This window comes from Girardinichthys multiradiatus, chromosome 1, assembly GCF_021462225.1.
Source record: "Girardinichthys multiradiatus isolate DD_20200921_A chromosome 1, DD_fGirMul_XY1, whole genome shotgun sequence".
NCBI lineage: Eukaryota > Metazoa > Chordata > Actinopteri > Cyprinodontiformes > Goodeidae > Girardinichthys > Girardinichthys multiradiatus.
Genome location: NC_061794.1, coordinates 31,263,156 through 31,283,892, shown reverse-complemented (window position 1 = coordinate 31,283,892; position 20,737 = coordinate 31,263,156). Strand labels below are relative to the sequence as shown.

At 39.4% G+C, this 20,737-nt stretch overlaps 1 protein-coding gene across 3 annotated transcripts in view; it reads left to right on the top strand.

Annotated features, from left to right (window-relative positions):
* The window catches only part of LOC124872200 (dedicator of cytokinesis protein 3-like), an 81,307-nt gene that overhangs the window by 57,510 nt on the left and 3,060 nt on the right, over positions 1–20,737 (top strand). Inside the window, exons 38-53 of one of the 3 annotated variants that reach the window (XM_047371971.1) lie at positions 2,724–2,872; positions 10,798–10,884; positions 11,136–11,240; positions 12,180–12,321; positions 12,595–12,761; positions 14,778–14,864; positions 14,941–15,120; positions 15,224–15,307; positions 15,406–15,522; positions 18,413–18,534; positions 18,840–18,975; positions 19,109–19,190; positions 19,840–19,955; positions 20,063–20,147; positions 20,240–20,362; positions 20,539–20,621. In XM_047371971.1, the coding sequence (XP_047227927.1) occupies positions 2,724–2,872; positions 10,798–10,884; positions 11,136–11,240; positions 12,180–12,321; positions 12,595–12,761; positions 14,778–14,864; positions 14,941–15,120; positions 15,224–15,307; positions 15,406–15,522; positions 18,413–18,534; positions 18,840–18,975; positions 19,109–19,190; positions 19,840–19,955; positions 20,063–20,147; positions 20,240–20,362; positions 20,539–20,621 (1,865 nt within the window). Of the gene's footprint in view, positions 1–2,723; positions 2,873–10,797; positions 10,885–11,135; positions 11,241–12,179; positions 12,322–12,594; positions 12,762–14,777; positions 14,865–14,940; positions 15,121–15,223; positions 15,308–15,405; positions 15,523–18,391; positions 18,535–18,839; positions 18,976–19,108; positions 19,191–19,839; positions 19,956–20,062; positions 20,148–20,239; positions 20,363–20,538; positions 20,622–20,737 lie in introns of all 3 variants that reach the window. The other 2 variants (XM_047371967.1, XM_047371959.1) reach the window with 2 other exon arrangements.

Genomic DNA, 20,737 nt, shown 5'->3' with positions numbered 1-20,737 from the left:
TAGATTTAAGACTTGTAACACAACAGCAATGGATTATTTATATGTTATATTTTATATATGCACTGTACCAATGACAATTGTAAACCACAGAGTCTCACTCTGCGCTAAAATACCATTAAGGCACTGAAATAACTTGACATCACACAATCAGTTTAAAGCTAATTTTAACACAAAACATTTGAATATAAGCTAACTTGAGCAGATGGGATTTAATTCATGCAATGGCATGCAATTCTGCAGGAGAGAAACATCGCTGTAATTCATGAGATACTGATCCACAGATCTGGCGTTCACTTTTTCTTTTCAGATTAAAAATAGACTCTCAGTTCTAATTTAAGCACACACAGTTCGGTTGTGTTGACTGGTGCATTCGCTGAAAAAGCAGAGCAGAACTCCTCCCACCCTGGGGACAGAGGGGAGAGCTGCCTTGATTTGTTCATTCAGATTTTTCCCTAAAAATAAAAGGAGGTAAATGTTTATTTCTAGAGGCGCAAAATTAGTGTGTGCTTAAAGGAATGCTAACTGAGCACAGTGTTACAGTTGTTTGTGCTGTTGCTTTGTTTAAAGCGTGAAGGTTCTTGGTGTAAGCGGTGGTCACGAGCCTCTGCTTTGTGTGAGGAATGCTGGAACCACCGTGGGTTCAAACCTAATGTATTCCTGACACACAGAAACACTTTACTCTCCCCCAGATCTTCCAGCACACAACTCTCCCACAGAGAGACGGAACAAAAAGAGCTGCTTGGAAATGTAATATAACTCTGCGTACCCAACACACAGAAACACCAGATCTTCCAGCACCGGCTATAAAAACATACCTTGGCATAAATTAACTAAAATACATCCATCAAAGTCAAAATAAATCCCAGCAAGCTGAACAACTTAGCTCCTTACCTGTCCCACAGAGAGACTGATCAAAAAAGGGAGAGGACAGGACAAAACACTAAAGATATGTGGAGGAACCCCAAAAACGTTAACACACAGACAACAAAACAAACTGTTCTGTGGTCAGATAAGAATAAATATTTTAAAAAACGCTAAGAATTTAATTAAAAACTAGTCATAGCTAACATTCTTACACTGGTTCAAAACTGAGGCTTTCAGGCTAAAGTTAGCATATTCTCATTGAAACCTTCTAGTTTTAATTTACCAGGTTCTTGATATTAAGGGTTCATGGAAGCACAAAAAAGCTTTAAAGAAACAGTTAATGTACATGTAATGCACTGCTACATGAGGCTTAAAGAGAGGTACAATTCTGGGGACATTTAAGTTTTTTATGTGCATGGATGCAGTTGCAATGAAATGTATTCAACCCCAACTGCAAATTAAGCATGTTAGTAAAATTTTATAATGTATAAAAAGGAATATATAATATATACTATAATATATTATTATTCAAATATTTAGGTGTTTGCAATAAATTATACAAGGACAGTGAAAATAGTTATATAAAATTCAAACATGCATACTTTTGGTTGTGACGTTTTTCATTGAATATTAGAATTATGAGTAAAATAAATTGTCCAAAAATTTCGGAGAAGAGATTTTTGCCTTGAGCTAACAAGGAAAATCATACGAAAGACAGCAAAGGTTCAGAATGTTCCTAGAGATACAGTGGGAAGCACAGTTCATAAGTTTAAAGGATCACTGGCTATGCTACTTGGACTCTGCAGAGCGGGAAAACTGTCAACGGCTTTCACCAGATTCCTGAGGAGGCAGGTGGTCACACTTGGTGGTAGTTTCCACAGTTAGGCACATAACAAACACAAAATGGCTCCATGTCTGAACTTTTGGCTTGAACCGCTAGTGACCTAATAACACAAGAAAAGTCGACCCCAATTTACCCACAGCTATATAAATTAACCAAAGACATTTTGGGATCCTGTCCAGGGTGTACCCCGCCTCCCGCCCATAGACTGCTGGAGATAGGCACCAGCTTCCCCGCGACACACTGTGGAAGAAGCGGTAGAAAATGACCGACTGACATTTTGGGATTCTGTTCTGTGGAGGGATGAAATTAAAATAAACGGGCCTATAAATCAGCTGTATGTCTGGAATAGAGAGAACAAAACAATAAAAAGGACACCCTGCCTACAATGAAGCATGATGCTGGCTCAACAATTGCTATAGGGCTGCTTTGCTTGTAACTGGATTCAATCAAGTACGAGGAGATCCTGGGAGAAAATTTCATACTGCCTGTGAGGAAGCTAAAGCTGGGTGTCATTGGACCTTTAAATCAGGAAGATGATCACCAGCATACCTCAAAAGTGCACCAAGGCTTGACCTCAGAAGTAGTCTTAGATGAGAATAGTAGCCATCATATAGTCACCTGTCTAGAACTCTACTGAGAAGAGGCGGCCATTAAGATGCTTTCTGTTATTATAAGTTTACATTTCCACCTTAAAAAAGGCAAATTGTTGTTTTAGCATCTTTCTGAACATGGAAATAAGGAATGAGGGTGAACTGATAGGATTTAAACATCCAAAATGATCTTTCACCCTCTAGTCACCATCTTGCCAACATATAGTCATGATGCTCAGGCCATCTTGTGTATTTTGCCACTCACTGTGTTTTGTGTCATACGCCATCTGTTCCTTAAACAAATATTTGGACCCTAAATTTCTGCTTTTCTTTTAGGTTATCACTGTAAAAAAAGATCATTACTCATTTACTTTGCTATATAGGACATAATTATGTATTTGTTTTCTTTATGAATAATTGAACAGAGGCAGCATTCATTCTGCTGCTGTACTGGGAGCTGCTGCAGTGGGAGGACCGGCCTCTGAGGGATTTTCTCCACTACCCCTGTCAGAGTGAGTGGCAACGCAAAGAAAACCTGAGTCGTAAAATCCTCCACTATTTCAATAAAGGAAAGGCAAGTGATTTATATTTTTTTTCTGCCGCTGTATCTTTTATATTTTACAGATTTACACTTAGTGATTTTGATGCTTATCAGTAGTGATCTGAGTCATTTCATCATATCTGAGCCTCTTATTTTGCGTAAAATGAAAAATTGCAGATAAGCTAACTTTATTTATTTGAATGAACTGACTGGACATGTATGATAGTACAATAAATAATGGAAAAAAGAGAAAGTCAAGGTGCTATCCCAATTTAATGTCTCGAAGAAGAATTTTTGCAACTTTCTTTCTTTTTGTCCTAATAGTCAAGAGGGTGTTAAATTCTCATCATCATAGTACAGCTGTTCACAAGAAAAGATTCACCCCTCATTAACTTTTCCATTCTACCTCCCTAATCTTTTGCTAAAGTCTTGCATATTACTAAAACAGCCCATGTCTAAGTAGATGTATGCTGTAGAATTACAGGGGTTGGACAATGAAACTGAAACACCTGGTTTTAGACCACAATCATTTATTAGTATGGTGTATGGCCTCCTTTTGCGTCCAATACAGCATCAATTCGTCTTGGGAATGACATATACAAGTCCTGCACAGTGGTCAGAGGGATTTTAAGCCATTCTTCTTGCAGGATAGTGGCCAGGTCACTACGTGATACTGGTGGAGGAAAACGTTTCCTGACTCGCTCCTCCAAAACACCCCAAAGTGGCTCAATAATATTTAGATCTGGTGACTGTGCAGGCAATGGGAGATGTTCAACTTCACTTTCATGTTCATCAAACCAATCTTTCACCAGTCTTGCTGTGTGTATTGGTGCACCGCCTTCAGGATACAATGTTTGAACCATTGGATGCACATGGTCCTCAAGAATGGTTTGGTAGTCCTTGGCAGTGACGCGCCCATCTAACACAAGTATTGGGCCAAGGGAATGCCATGATATGGCAGCCCAAACCATCACTGATCCACCCCCATGCTTCACTCTGGGCATGCAACAGTCTGGGTGGAACGCTTCTTTGGGGCTTCTCCACATCGTAACTCTCCCGGATGTGGGGAAAACAGTAAAGGTGGACTCATCAGAGAACAATACATGTTTCACATTGTCCACAGCTCAAGATTTGCACTCCTTGCACCATTGAAACCGACGTTTGGCATTGGCATGAGTGACCAAAGGTTTGGCTAAAGCAGCCCGGCCGTGTATATTGACCCTGTGGAGCTCCCGACGGACAGTTCTGGTGGAAACAGGAGAGTTGAGGTGCACATTTAATTCTGCCGTGATTTGGGCAGCCGTGGTTTTATGTTTTTTGGATACAATCCGAGTTAGCACCCAAACATCCCTTTCAGACAGCTTCCTCTTGCGTCCACAGTTCATCCTGTTGGATATGGTTCGTCCTTCTTGGTGGTATGCTGACATTACCCTGGATACCGTGGCTCTTGATACATCACAAAGACTTGCTGTCTTGGTCACAGATGCGCCAGCAAGACGTTCACCAACAATTTGTCCTCTTTTGAACTCTGGTATGTCACCCATAATGTTGTGTGCATTTCAATATTTGAGCCAAACTGTGCTCCTACCCTGCTAATTGAACCTTCACACTCTGCTCTTACTGGTGCAATGTGCAATCAATGAAGACTGGCTACCAGGCTTGTCCAATTTAGCCATGAAACCTCCCACACTAAAATGACAGGTGTTTCAGTTTCATTGTCCAACCCCTGTACATCCGTTAAGTATATTTTAAAGTAGGTTACATTTCTTAGTTGTAAACTTACAAATATCTAATTATGTAAAAACTATTTAACACTTGATTTTAATGTTTGAGCAGATAGATTTGGAGCTAATTTCTGATGTATTTGTACTTAACTATATGAATAATGTATGTAAAAGTTCAGCCTTTGCACAAACTGCATGGCTTCTTGAGGATCGGGAATCAGTTGAAATGTAATTTTCTTTCTCAAACCTCTTCTCCCTGGCCGGTGTTCATCCGCAAAATTAAATTACTTGACCGGCCCCTGTGCTCTGCAGAGGAAAATGCCCAGTGGACCCAGATAGCAGCTGAAAAGGAATAAAACCGTCATATTTCATTAACTCATTGCCTTCTCCTGTAGTACCTTCTATATATGAGGGAAAAATGCTTTCACACAGTCTCCTCATGCAGTGAGTGTTAAAATCGATATTGGATAAAAATAACTCGATATGTGCTTAAAAAGCAGCCTGCTGGTTGGTAACCAAAGTAATTTTAAAGATTTGGAAATAAACTTTGCTTCTTCCCATTGCTACAACTTTGAAACTTCTAATCGGTGGAATTCAAGACAGTAAAGAGTTAGAACTTTAGCAAAATCATTGGTTCTGGCATTTTTGTGTAACTACACAACCCACAAAGACCCCCATTGGAAGTGTAACTATATGGTTTTAGATTACGAGTTTAAAATAAAAAAAATAGATCCCAGTTGCATCAACGTTAAAACGGAGAATTTCTGAACAGTTTGTTAAGGTGACTTTGACACATAGAGCTCTGTTATGATGCATTAAATAGCTGCTAATGTCTCTTAAATGACTACGTCTTTAAGTCACTTTAAATTGAGACCATTTGGGTTTTATTTTATTTTTTAACATATCTAGGAATACAAAAGGACATTTTTATCCTTTGAGCATTTGCACTAGGGAGGCACTATGTAAGTAAGACATAATTACGATTACTGTTGCTAAATGTTGCAATGACGAAATTGATTCTGATTGTTCAAAATATTCATGAGTATTTTTTTTTTCATCACAATGTCCCCACCCCTCTTTGTGAGCTTTAGACTGACAGCCACTAAAAATCTACATCAACTATAGGCATTAGGGGAGTCAAACCCATGCAACAGCCCACATAAATTATTGGCATGCAGAATTTGCATGCATGCAACTTGAAAGGTAACAGCCCACCAAATTTTGTGCCCAATGAGTCTATTGCAATTGTGATATTGCATACAGGGACCTTAGGCAAAAACTCAAGTAAGGTAAAGAAACCTTGATTCTTTAGTAAAAAAGTATTCAGTTTTTATTTCATTAATGTGGGAAACAGTAAAAGCATATCTCCGTGGCCAGATTATTTCTTATTCAGACAATCTAAAGAAAATTCAGGATATTGACAAACAAAATGCCGTTACTTCGACACATACTTTATTGAAGTAACAACAGGATTTGCAAACTCAACCTGACCTCCTCACAACATCTGTTGCAAAACGTCTTTTGATTTGATCCCGGGCTGCTTGCGAACATGGTGAAAAGCCAAGTAGACTTCTGGCACACCAACTGAAACGGAAAGCTAGCTCTCGCATAATTTTGCAAATCGAAGACCAGTCAGGTAATCTTGTTTCTGATTCTGTCTCTATCAGTGACATTTTTAAGAGATTTTATTCGATCTGTACCAATCTGAATTACAGTCAGTTCCAGATGAGATGCTTGCCATCCTCCGTAATTCTGACCTTCCCATGATAAATAAATTAGTTTCTGATAAATTAGAGGAAATGTGGTAAGAGTGGTAAGGCCCCAGGCTCAGATGGATTTCCTGTTTTTCAAGAAGTTTAAAGACAATATAGCCCATCTTCTTCTTAATGTCTATAATAAAACTCTGGGACGTGGCCTGCTGCCCCCTACTCTGAACCAGGCTACAATTTTAGTTTTACTGAAGAAAAGCCAAGACCCTACAGTATGTGAGTTCTACAGGCCCCTGTCGCTTCTAAATGTGTATTTTAAAATTTTGGCAAAAGTACTTGCAACTTGGCTTGAGACTGTTCTTCCTCAAATTATTTCACAGGAACAGAAGGGATTCATCAGAGGCCGTCAGTAGTTATTTTACACTCATACATTGCTAAACAACATTTTTCCTGCTCATTGGTCCACGTCTCCTGAGGTGATTATTTCTCTTGACGCAGAGAAGGCATTTGATCGAGTCGAGTGGGACTACCTTTTGCTGTTCTGAATAGGTTTTGTTTTGGACAAAGGTTTGTGTCTTGGATCAAGCTTCGTTATACATCCCCTTAGACTTGTGTCACTATTAATTCTCTCCAGTCGGATTATTTTCCATTATTATTAGGTGTGGAACTTTAACAATCCTTATCACAGATTACTTTCTTTTGTATGTTTCTGATCCCGATTGTAGTCTTCCTCTGATTTTATCTGTCCTCAAAAAGCTGGTTCTTTCTCTGGCTATACAATTAATTCACTCAAAAGTGAATGTTACCCTGAAAATTCAAGTGTATCTTCCTATTTTGCATAAACTGTTTCTTAACTCTTTAGACCAGACCTCTTTTTATGTGGAGTTGAAACGACCCTTGATTGAGCCTCTCTCTTTCCCTACCTAATGTTTGAATGTATTACTGTTCCTCACAAATTATTAAACTGGCTAATTTGGTCTAGTGCAAACTTGAAATTCAATCTTTTTCTCTGTCTTTTTCGCCCACCTCTCTTATCTATTCATCACTGCCTATTAAATTATCTTCTCTAACTTCAAATCCCATAGTGTTCTCTACACTTAAGATTGTGTCTCAGTTTAGGTCTCATTTTAAATTTGTCTCTCCCTCCAACACAACGCTGTTTTTAAGAAATCATCTACTTCACCTTGCTGCTACTAATGCCACTCTTATGATTTGGCATGAAAGAGGAATTAAAGCCCTTTACAAAGATAGTGTTTTTCTTTGTTTTTCAGAGCTGTCTTCAAACTTTAACCTGCCTCCTTCTCATTTGTTTGCTTAAGTTCAAATTAGGCACTGTATCTCATCACTGTTTCCATATTTTCCAACTTCACCTGTTGACCCACCATGGGATGATCTTCTCCTCAATCAGGCCTAATCAAAAATAACCTCTATCTAATATATATGGAACACTTGTGGGTATTGAATCTGACTCGTCTTAGTAAAATCAGAACTGCCTGGGAGATGCTGAACTGTGAATCACTGTGGGATAATGTTAATCTCAGCGTACGTTCAACTACAGCATGTGCTAGGTCACAGCTTGTACAGTAATAAACAGTCCAAACCTCACCTTTCAACCTTAGTCATATGTTTTTCTTCTGACCAAAATTGCACTATTTTTGGAGTAATTTATTTTGTGTTTTTTCAGGAGTTTTTAGAATCTAGATCCGAAGTGACGCTCTAATTGCTGTTTCTTAAGTTCCAATGATAGTTTCCTCTTCCCTTCTTGCTAGATGCTGTATCTTACTCCTCTGGAAATCTCCCACACCTCCATCTACACCACCATGGCAGAATATTGTCAGGGTATTTTTGAGCTACCCCGTCACTAACAATGACGGGGTAGCTCAACACAATTTACCCTTTGTGGATTTCCTCAAATCTTTACCTTTTCAGTGTTTTGAATAATGTAATTAACCCTCCTTGTGATTAAGTTAAAAAGATTTGTAACTTATTTGATTTATAGGATATAAGAACCCCCTATGCCCTCCATTCTTTTAACTCCTTTTTTTTCTGTTCTTACATTTGTATGGTATTTTGCATATTAATTTTTTTTTCTATTTCATGAGACTTTGCCCTTGAAGGGCTGCACCTATAGTCATAGAATGTAGTGTTACAATACCCAACCGATGTTCTTTGTTTGAACAGAGAAGCTGAAATGGTTGAGAACTCCAATGTCATGTATGACATATACAGGTCCTTCTCAAAAAATTAGCATATTGTGATAAAGTTCATTATTTTCTATAATGTAATGATGAAAATTTAATATTCATATATTTTAGATTCATTGCACATTAACTGAAATATTTCAGGTCCTTTATTGTCTTAATACGGATGATTTTGGCATACAACTCATGAAAACCCAAAATTACTGTCTCACAAAATTAGCATATTTCATCCGACCAATAAAAGAAAAGTGTTTTTAATACAAAAAACGTCAACCTTCAAATAATCATGTACAGTTATGCACTCAATACTTGGTCGGGAATCCTTTTGCAGAAATGACTGCTTCAATGCGGCGTGGCATGGAGGCAATCAGCCTGTGGCACTGCTGAGGTCTTATGGAGGCCCAGGATGCTTTGATAGCGGCCTTTAGCTCATCCAGAGTGTTGGGTCTTGAGTCTCTCAATGTTCTCTTCACAATATCCCACAGATTCTCTATGGGGTTCAGGTCAGGAGAGTTGGCAGGCCAATTGAGCACAGTGATACCATGGTCAGTAAACCATTTACCAGTGGTTTTGGCACTGTGAGCAGGTGCCAGGTCGTGCTGAAAAATGAAATCTTCATCTCCATAAAGCTTTTCAGCAGATGGAAGCATGAATTGCTCCAAAATCTCCTGATAGCTAGCTGCATTGACCCTGCCCTTGATAAAACACAGTGGACCAACACCAGCAGCTGACACGGCACCCCAGACCATCACTGACTGTGGGTACTTGACACTGGATTTCTGGCATTTTGGCATTTCCTTCTCCCCAGTCTTCCTCCAGACTCTGGCACCTTGATTTCCGAATGACATGCAGAATTTGCTTTCATCCGAAAAAAGTACTTTGGACGACTGAGCAACAGTCCAGTGCTGCTTCTCTGTAGCCCAGGTCTGGGGAATGCGGCACCTGTAGCCCATTTCCTGCACACACCTGTGCACGGTGGCTCTGGATGTTTCTACTCCAGACTCAGTCCACTGCTTCCGCAGGTCCCCCAAGGTCTGGAATCGGCCCTTCTCCACAATCTTCCTCAGGGTCCAGTCACCTCTTCTCGTTGTGCAGCGTTTTCTGCCACACTTTTTCCTTCCCACAGACTTCCCACTGAGGTGCCTTGATACAGCACTCTGGGAACAGCCTATTCGTTCAGAAATTTCTTTCTGTGTCTTACCCTCTTGCTTGAGGGTGTCAATAGTGGCCTTCTGGACAGCAGTCAGGTCGGCAGTCTTACCCATGATTGAGGTTTTGAGTGATGAACCAGGCTGGGAGTTTTAAAGGCCTCAGGAATCTTTTGCAGGTGTTTAGAGTTAACTCGTTGATTCAGATGATTAGGTTCATAGCTCGTTTAGAGACCCTTTTAATGATATGCTAATTTTGTGAGATAGGAATTTTGGGTTTTCATGAGCTGTATGCCAAAATCATCCGTATTAAGACAATGAAAGACCTGAAATATTTCAGTTAGTGTGCAATGAATCTAAAATATATGAATGTTAAATTTTCATCATGACATTATGGAAAATAATGAACTTTATCACAATATGATAATTTTTTGAGAAGGACCTGTATAATGTGAAAAGCTTTGTGTAATCTCTTCGCAAAGAAATGACGAAAAAAAAAAAGAAACCTTGATTCAATATTGACCTATTTGCAGCGGTTATACAAGTTTTGAAGTAGTATTAAACCATAATGCAAAGCTAAATCTTGACATTTAGAAATATATATATTTAAAAATATAACTCAAATCAAGTCGTATGATTATTTTCCCCCCAATTTTCAGTTTTCATCTCTATTGTCATGAATAAAGCGGTTTCTTAGTTTGCCAGTGTGTCCATCCATCCATCCATCCATCCATCCATCCATCCATCCATCCATCCATCCATCCATCTATCCATCCATCCATCCATCCATCCATCCATCCATCCATCCATTCATCCATCCATCCATCCATCCATCCATCCATCCATCCATCCATCCATTCATCCATCCATCCATCCATCCATCCATCCATCCATCCATCCATCCATCCACCTGCATTGCTGCAGACAAAGCCCCAATCCGTCCCATCACAAGTGGACAAGACCCCAAGACAATGAAACTCCCACAATGTGGCAAATCTCAGTTTGAGGCTAGAAAATCTGTACTATCAAAAGCAGCTTTTTCAATCCTAACACTCAACAAACAAATAAGATAATAAAATGTATAATTTTCACAATGATTTTGTGTGGCTAATATGAGCTAAAGTTTTAGATTTGTGTCTCATTCTTCCATTATCTCTTTTTTATATATCTCCACAGTGCTGGGAATATGGGATCTCTCTCTGCCGGGAGCTGGCTTTACAGTATGAGACTTTATATGATTATCAGAGTCTCAGCTGGATACGGGTAAGTAAAATGCTGCACACAACCCGTTTCTGCTGCTGTCATCAAACAAACGTCCTCTGTGATGCTAAAAGGAGAGATTTTCAGTTCCCTCTGTCTCTGTGATGCTCTGCTGTGTGGTGTGAAGTGCAAACACAATGTTCCAATTACCTGAGCACACCCACACTCCTCAGGAAACACAGAGGATTCAGTAAAATGTTTGATTAAATTAATATTCATCATGGCTCCTTTGCGTGTTTGTCTTTGTGTCACAGAAAATGGAGGCAGCATATTATGACAACATCATCGAACAGCAGAGGATTGAGCCAGAGTTCTTTAAAATGGGCTTCTATGGAAGGAAGTTTCCTTTCTTCCTCAGGGTAAGACTTAGTCTGCAGTCATTGCAGTGACTCTATAAATCTCCATCAAAGCTGGAGACCATGCTCGTTATACCCCCAAACCACTATAGGGATGGGGGTATAATGGAAATATCTGCCTTAAGTTTCAGTAGTGTAGGAAGATGCACTGCAGCTTCTTCAGGAGTGAAGTCATGATTTTCTTTTTTTGTTCTTAGTACTTGCTAAAAATGACTTTAAAATTGTTAAAGTAAAATAATTTATGGATGTTTGAAAACATGTTTTCTCTAACTCATAGTAATATTAATGTTCTGGAGTGACTCAGCCAGAGTCTAGACTTAAATCTTGTAGAGAATTTGTGGAGAGAGCTGAAAATTAGGGTGATGGCAAGCAGGCCTTCCAACCTCTAAGACTCGAGGCTTATCACCCGAGATTATTATTACTGGAGAGATGACTGTCTAATTTCCAATCACAAACAAACTTCTTGGTTGAATGTAAATAATTGAAAGGATGAGGTCAGGACACTGAATAATGTTGTGCTTAGCTGTAGATAGAACTGTGGAGGAAAGCAAATGAGTAATCATTTTAAATTTGGTGGATTCAACCATATTGCTACATAACTGCAGGAGATAAAACATGCAGCTTTTACTTTAAAATGACAACCTCAGTATAAAACATAATATATTATGTTAAAAATGTTAATACTAAGCTTTGCAAATAAATCTCATCCAGATTCATTCACACCCTGGGAATCACAGAGTGGAGCCTTTTAGCTGTTTATCTTTTCATAGTAAAAAGCTTAAATAATGAGTAATGCTATCACAGCAGCTTGGTGCTGAAACAGTAATAAGGATAAGCTAAAGTTTAGTAGGAATCTGACAGTCGTGCGATTTAAACAAAGTAAGAGCTACAGGGTTTCTGTTAGTCTTGAACGCATGTTTTCCTACGTCTTTTTCTCTGCAGAATAAGGAGTTTGTCTGCCGCGGTTACGACTATGAACGGCTTGAGGACTTCCAGCAAAGGATGCTGGGGGAATTTCCACAAGCTATTGCAATGCAGCACACAAACCAACCAGATGACACCATTCTGCAGAGCGATGCCCAGTGTATCCTGATAACCATCCTACTGCTAATGCCACCATTCAGAGCTGCTCATATAGCAAAAATGCCTGGTGTTTTTGACTGAAAGAAAAAGTTGATGACTGAATAATGATGCATCGTATACAAAGACTAAACCTCAATCTGTCATTGTTGCCCCAGAGTCAGACAGTAAACCCAAATGCGCTCTTCAAGCATTTTTATTTTCATCTTCCTCCTTCTCTTCTTCCTCTGTGAACATCTGACTTGTCTGTCTTTTCCTTGACGCCTGGTTTCCCCAGACTTGCAGATCTACGCAGTGACTCCAGTTTCAGACATCTCTGATGTGCCTCAGCTGGAGCGTGTGCCTGAGAGGATCAAGAGTTTCTACCGCATAAACAATGTCAGCCGCTTCCACTATGACAGGCCTTTCCACAAGGGGCCTAAGGACCGGGAGAATGAGTTTAGGGTATGATGAGCCAGCACTGACACTCTCTGCTTAGTTCAGTCACTATTCAAAAGAATAATAGCCAAGATGTAGCCCTTTAACACTTGAAATGTTGAAATGTTGAAACAGCAGGTAATTAAAGCAGCAGTGATTAATGTCTTAAGTGGCTTTAGGTTAGTGTAATGCCCCCTGGTGGCCACAGCAAAAGCCATGCAGCCTTTTTGTAGAGCTCGGGCTCAGTCAGTCTTTAATGTTTCTCTGTTATGCATCTATATTACCGGGCATTTAAGACATGCTTGGAGATACACTTTGTTGCATGTTTTTTATTCAGACAGCTTCATTAAAATAGTGTGCACTATAAAAAAAAAGTGATTAGTCAGGACAAACTTTATTTTTGCAGCACATTAAAAATTATCTAATTTAATTCTGTTTATTTATATGGCGCCATCTCACAACAAATGTCATCTAACTTTACAAGACAAACTGGCCCATTTAATATGTAACTATAATCAAATACACAAACAAGCCAGTAATACAGAACAATTGGATTTGAAGTGTGGTTGATTCCAGTGCTTTACAAGGTGTGTAAATCATCAATTAAACGAACTTCAATGAAACAATGAGCAAAACCCAGTTTAAAAATGAAAACAATCTTATAAGTGAATCAGTTCACTTCTACAATGAACGACGAGGAGTTTTGCTCAACTACAACTACATTTTCAGCCTAAACTAGAAACCAAAAGTTTGGAAGCAAGATCAAATTTGTAAGAAGAAGGACATATTTTCATTATTTCCAACAAACAAACATGATTATTATGTAAATAGTCACTTATCATTTTGCTATAATTATCAAGTATTTGGATTTTCTTTGCCGAGACACTGCTTTCTTAAAAATAACCTTTTCTGGCTTTAAGAACAACATGACAAATATACGAAGTACAAACTAAATACATATATTTTAACCAGGCTTGCTAGCATGTTTGACTTTAGCCGTGCTGACATTTCAGCCTTTGAAGGACACAAAGGGATGGTTGACTGAACCAACAGTTACAAAGTCTTTAGGCAGGATTTAACAAAATAAAGTAGCTAATGTAATTATAATGTAATTATTTTTGAACAGTTAATTTATAAATTGATATACTTGATTGAAATTGTAATAACTGTATAGTTTATTTTGTTTAACCATTCAAAGTAAATTTTTCTACTGTGTAGACCTCAGCAACATCCACTCAACTGGACAGACCTGCAGCTGAGCCTAAATTACAGACAAATTAAATATTGTTTTGGTTTGCTGCATTTTTGTGTACAGTTTTAGACATCTAGCATTTAAAAAGACTTGGGTAAAAACTGTTTGGCTCACAAAACTCTTAATGAAATTTATGAAATCATAGATAAGGTGATGACTGCAAGGTTATCTGGGAAGGTGTCGTTGTGTGAAAGATTGTGAGGAAAAACAGGTTCTGTTTTTTGATGTTTCCCCAAATTAACATAGACGTAATGTTGTAGAAACAACGTTAACCCATCTATGGTATTTGGACAGCCTCTGGACTCTGATTTTGGTCAGAGATGTAAGAGTAGCATGATCAGGTTTCACAAACAACCCTACACACTTTTAATGTGTAAAACATTATTAGAATACTCACAAATTTTAACCCCAACCAGTACATGACACATGTAGGCAGAATCTCTGAGAAAACCTAAAGATCTTCCTGCTTTCCTTGAATTATTTAAGAGGTATTATCATATCATATGTTTCAAAACTCTGCAATGTTGTCTACTACAACTGAAATGTAAAAAAATACCATTGGAGGCTTCAGAGACTTGCTTATGCATCATATTGTAGTTTTCTATGACACAGTAACCCAGATTTAAAATCAAACCACACAAAGTGTTGAGCATGTAGGTCACCAGTCTACAACTGTGTTTCTGCCTGCCAGCTTTCTTATCTGTAATACACAGTCAGATGCCCACTGGCTTTTACCAATATTAGATGATGCTGTTAAAATAACCTTAGCTTTTTATCTGCATGTTCAACAGAGTTTGTGGATTGAGAGAACAACCCTTATCCTGGCTCGCCCTCTCCCTGGGATCGCCCGCTGGGCAGAGGTGGAAAGGAGAGAACTGGTTAGCTCATATCAATCATATTGCTTCATTCATAACACCTTAGCACGTTTACTATGAACTCAATCTGTATTTTCAGGTGGAGGTGAGCCCGCTGGAGAATGCCATTTACGTTGTGGAAAATAAGACCCAGGAGCTGCGGACTTTGATTAGCCAGTACCAACACAGGCAGCATCACGGCAACATCAACTCGCTCAGCATGTGTCTCAATGGCGTCATAGATGCTGCTGTTAACGGAGGCATCGCCAGATATCAGGAGGTACCGCTTCAGGGCAGAGCGAAGGGGAAACGAGTGTAGAAGTGATGAGTGTTGAGCTGTTGCTGTGAGAAATCTTTATCTTTTGTTTGATGCTCTGCAACAGGCCTTCTTCGATAAGGACTACATCAGCAGTCACCCCGAGGACACAGAGAGAATCACGCATCTGAAGGATCTCATGCAGGAGCTGGTCAGACTCAATTTAAATGCTCTAGTAGAATCAGAAATGCTTTGGAAATGGAAACATATTTCAGTAAACCTCCTTGTTTTTATTTTTTACGCCATCAGGTGCACATTCTTGGAGTGGGGCTGGCTGTTCATGAGAAACTGGTGCATCCAGAAATGCGTCCTCTGCACAAAAAGCTTGTGGACCAGTTCCACATGATGAGGACAGGTTTACACCATGTGAGTATGCACAGCCATGACTCTGGTTTTCATGGGAACCATTTCATTTGGAACATCACATCAAAGACAAATAGACTCAGAAACAGTTTCCTTCCCAAAGCAGTGAAGGCAATTGGCCCCCTGCAGGCAGACACTAAACATCCCTGCTGACAATCAAACAAACCACCAGCCCATCTCAGTCTGTTTCTCACAAGCTGTACTTTATGAAAATACTAAATACTACATGCCACATTCCATGTACACATGTTCTCTTTTTCTATAAGTGTTTTAAAATTTGGAAGTGTCTATAACCTACATGTGTATCTTTTGAGCCGGGTCTCAGCTAAATTTCGTTACGGTGACATAATGACAATGAAGAATGTTGGAAAGGATGTCAAGGAAACATTCTGTAAATGTTTTCCTGACATACTTTGCTTTGCAGAAAATCATTTGTCTTAAACCTTTGTGTTTTGTTGCAACCACAAACATGAATGTTTATTATTTAAATTGTAAAATGGAAACAATTATATCTGGTTTTCAAAATCTTTTACCAAAATCTGAAAAGTGTGGCATGTTTGTGTGGCATGTGTGAGCAGAACTACCTTTCTCTACACGTGCAGCTGCAAATCTTTTGAAGTATCTTTCTACAAGCTTTGAACACCGAGAGACTAAATTATTTCATGTTTGTCTTGCAAAATGGGTCATGCTCAGATTCAGTGGATGGAAAACATTTGTAACTTTCAAGTCTTACCACTGATTTCCAACTGGGTTTAGGTCTGAACTTTGACTGGGCCATTCTAACGTTTATTATATTTTGATCTAAACTATTCCATGGATTTTTCAGGAATGTCATGTAAGTAGCTTTATCCATCTTTTCACCAGCTCTAACCAACTTCCCTGTCTCTACTGAAGAAAAACATTCCCACAGCATGATGCTGCTGCCACTATGTTTCAGTGTGGTGATGATGTGCTCAGACTGATGTGCATTTTTAGTTTTCCACCTGATGTAGGTTTTTGTAGGTAGGCCAAAAAACATCAAGGCATTAAAGTTTGTGGTTGTAGCATGACAAATTGTAAAAAGGATAAACATGGGTGCTGTCAGGTTGTCGTACTTTAATATATTTTAGTCTTAGAGGGCTTTCTTTGTGTGGGTATTTTGTGTTCAGTCTGCGGTTTGTGCTGGAACTTGGACAATTGCATATACAGGTCCTTCTCAAAATATTAGCATATTGTGATAAAGTTAATTATTTTCCATAATTTCATGATGAAAATTTAACATTCATATATTTTAGATTAATTGCACACTAACTGAAATATTTCAGGTCTTTTATTGTCTTAATACGGATGATTTTGGCATACAGCTCATGAAAACCCAAAATTCCTATCTCACAAAATTAGCATATCATTAAAAGGGTCTCTAAACGAGCTATGAACCTAATCATCTGAATCAACGAGTTAACTCTAAACACCTGCAAAAGATTCCTGAGGCCTTTAAAACTCCCAGCCTGGTTCATCACTCAAAACCCCAATCATGGGTAAGACTGCCGACCTGACTGCTGTCCAGAAGGCCACTATTGACACCCTCAAGCAAGAGGGTAAGACACAGAAAGAAATTTCTGAACGAATAGACTGTTCCCAGAGTGCTGTATCAAGGCACCTCAGTGGGAAGTCTGTGGGAAGGAAAAAGTGTGGCAGAAAACGCTGCACAACGAGAAGAGGTGACCGGACCCTGAGGAAGATTGTGGAGAAGGGCCGATTCCAGACCTTGGGGGACCTGCGGAAGCAGTGGACTGAGTCTGGAGTAGAAACATCCAGAGCCACCGTGCACAGGCGTGTGCAGGAAATGGGCTACAGGTGCCACATTCCCCAGGTCAAGCCACTTTTGAACCAGAAACAGCGACAGAAGGTCCTGACCTGGGCTACAGAGAAGCAGCACTGGACTGTTGCTCAGTGGTTCAAAGTACTTTTTTCGGATGAAAGCAAATTCTGCATGTCATTCGGAAATCAAGGTGCCAGAGTCTGGAGGAAGACTGGGGAGAAGGAAATGCCAAAATGCCAGAAGTCCAGTGTCAAGTACCCACAGTCAGTGATGGTCTGGGGTGCCGTGTCAGCTGCTGGTGTTGGTCCACTGTGTTTTATCAAGGGCAGGGTCAATGCAGCTAGCTATCAGGAGATTTTGGAGCACTTCATGCTTCCATCTGCTGAAAAGCTTTATGGAGATGAAGATTTCATTTTTCAGCACGACCTGGCACCTGCTCACAGTGCCAAAACCACTGGTAAATGGTTTACTGACCATGGTATCACTGTGCTCAATTGGCCTGCCAACTCTCCTGACCTGAACCCCATAGAGAATCTGTGGGATATTGTGAAGAGAACGTTGAGAGACTCAAGACCCAACACTCTAGATGAGCTAAAGGCCGCTATCGAAGCATCCTGGGCCTCCATAAGACCTCAGCAGTGCCACAGGCTGATTGCCTCCATGCCACGCCGCATTGAAGCAGTCATTTCTGCCAAAGGATTCCCGACCAAGTATTGAGTGCATAACTGTACATGATTATTTGAAGGTTGACGTTTTTTGTATTAAAAACACTTTTCTTTTATTGATCGGATGAAATATGCTAATTTTGTGAGATAGGAATTTTGGGTTTTCATGAGCTGTATGCCAAAATCATCCATATTAAGACAATAAAAGACCTGAAATATTTCAGTTAGTGTGCAATTAATCTAAAATATATGAATGTAAAATTTTCATCATTACATTATGGAAAATAATGAACTTTATCACACTATGCTAATATTTTGAGAAGGACCTGTACATATAATGCGTTTCTCTGCATCCATCATGTTATATATTCATTGCTTGTGTGAGCAGTGTAAATATTCAGAGTAGTATGTGATTGGGTCCCAGCAGTGTGTGCCCAGCATGGATCGATTTGGCCCTGCAGGCTGCCCAGGGGTCAATTCTCCCAGAGGCATCCTCTCCTCGCACAACCACATGAGCCCTGAGAGCGTCCGGCTGATGCACAGACACAGGTCAGTCACTCAAACCTTTCTGCCATAAGTTGTGCTGCATAGCTAAATTTAACCCAGGATCAACCGTCAAAGGCGTTGCCTGGTATTTTGAAAATCAAACAGGGTTGTTTTTATTCGATCTACCCACTTACACAACTATCAATCTAAGAATTGCTCCAAGAGAAAACAATGTCCTCAATTATTTTACCTCTTCAACTCATTATATGTTAGGGTAAAAACTTTAAAATTAAGTTTACATCTTTGTAAACAAGTGCAACATTTCAGTAAATATTATTTTCATGGTCTCTAACATCTTTGTCCTTCAGCCCTCTGAATCTGCAAGGCTCGATACGCCACTCATCCTCCTCCCTGTCCTCTCACACATCGAGCGAGGCAGGAAACCTTGTCATCATGACTGACGGCCTGATGGGGGAGCACCCAGAAGAAGCGTTGCACATGCAAGTAAGACATCATAATCTAACTGAATTTATGATTGGAATTACTAGCATTTGCTCATCTGTGCACTATATAAATGCACACAATATGACTTTATTGTATTTCACTTTTCTGAGTACAGTTTTAAACTGTTTTGCAGCCGAGCCCGTCCTCCTCCAGTTTGAGCTCAATCCGCTCCAACTCCTCCCAGATTATAAACTCCGCTCCGTCAAGTGCCAGAGGTAAGAGCAACAAATGAAGAAAGTCATGCAAGAAACGTTAGTCCCTCACAGATCTGTTTACCAAGCATCTAATATATCTTTCAATCGGTGGTGGTTATAGCATAAACAGGCTTTTGGGCGAGGAACTTTGTAACTCCCAAACAATTAATCCCCCAATAAAACTGATTCTGCAACTAAGATCAACAGTAATTTATCAGAAGCAATAAGTAGTAAAGGACATTAATCGATGTTACTCTTAGGTGGATAAATAATTTTCACTCAACCAAGAATTTTGTTTCTGATAGGAAATGAGATAGGCACCTCTAAAATGATAATATATAAAAAAGAGATGTCAAAAAAAGAAAATTGTTTAGCATTTTATATTAACTTTTTATAAAAAAATCGCATGTTGAAAATTATTTATATACTTAATAATTAGTAGAAAAATCTTTAATGGCCTTACAACGAACAACCGCTTTTTATATTTGACCAACTTTTTGCGTGTTTCCACTGGACAGAGAGCCATACTGCCCATATCGAAAATGGCCACCAAAAAAAAAACCAAATAAAGATTGTTTAGAATTAAGTTAATCCATAAATTATAACAAATGAATACTTTCTTTGTTTTAGTAGAGAGTAGTTCAGGTCTTTTTGATCGTTTTCTGTGCAGGCTCTCCGTCTCTGCCCGATAAGGCCAAACACAACCGAGAAGTGATGATGCTTCTGCCGTCTCATCGTGAGAGAGCCAACAACTCTATGTATTACAACGTGGCAGAGAATGGACAGGTATGGATGATCAACACTATCCAAAAAGGCAATGTTTTACAACGCAGCATGTGAGTTTCTGTTGAGTTTCAGATACATACAAAAATAATTTCTCATCTTTGCGGCAGAATAACCACATGCAGCGTGCCTTACTTCAGCAAGTTAGCCCCTGTAAGCCTTGTGCTGATCCTCACATGAATATACCGGAGAAAGGTAACGCTAAGACAAGGTGAAATCTTACCACATACCTGAGGTGTTGGTGATGTGTTAACTCATGTGATGACTTCATGTTGTTCTTCCACCAGTCTTTTCCAATGCTTCCAGCAACTGGAGTCTGGATGGAGAGAACCGGGAGCAGATGAACTACGTACCAGTTTCTACTGGAGGAGTGATCATGCCCCCTGTTCCACCCAGATCCTTCCCATCAGGTACTTTCTCATCTAATCAATTTTTAACATCTGGTTTTCAGTTGTAATTGAATATTCCGTCTGCGACAGTTGCTGCCAGCCAATATTGAGCTTGTCGGGTTTAGAAAGGCTCTCAAAATGGATGTTTTTCTTCACATCAAGACGATTACTTCTTAAATACATATTTTTCTTTCCAGGACATTTCATGATGCACTGTGATGCATTTCACCACCAAAACAGTGACCCCCCTCCTGCTTTGCCTGTTCGATCTCTCCGAAAGGTATCTCCATGGAGGATGTTTGGATTCTTGCTTTAGAGTCTGAATGCATGCAGTAGATAGGACTTGGTGCTTGAAAATTTCTGAAAGTGTGTAATTCCAGTCTTTGGAGGCTGGTG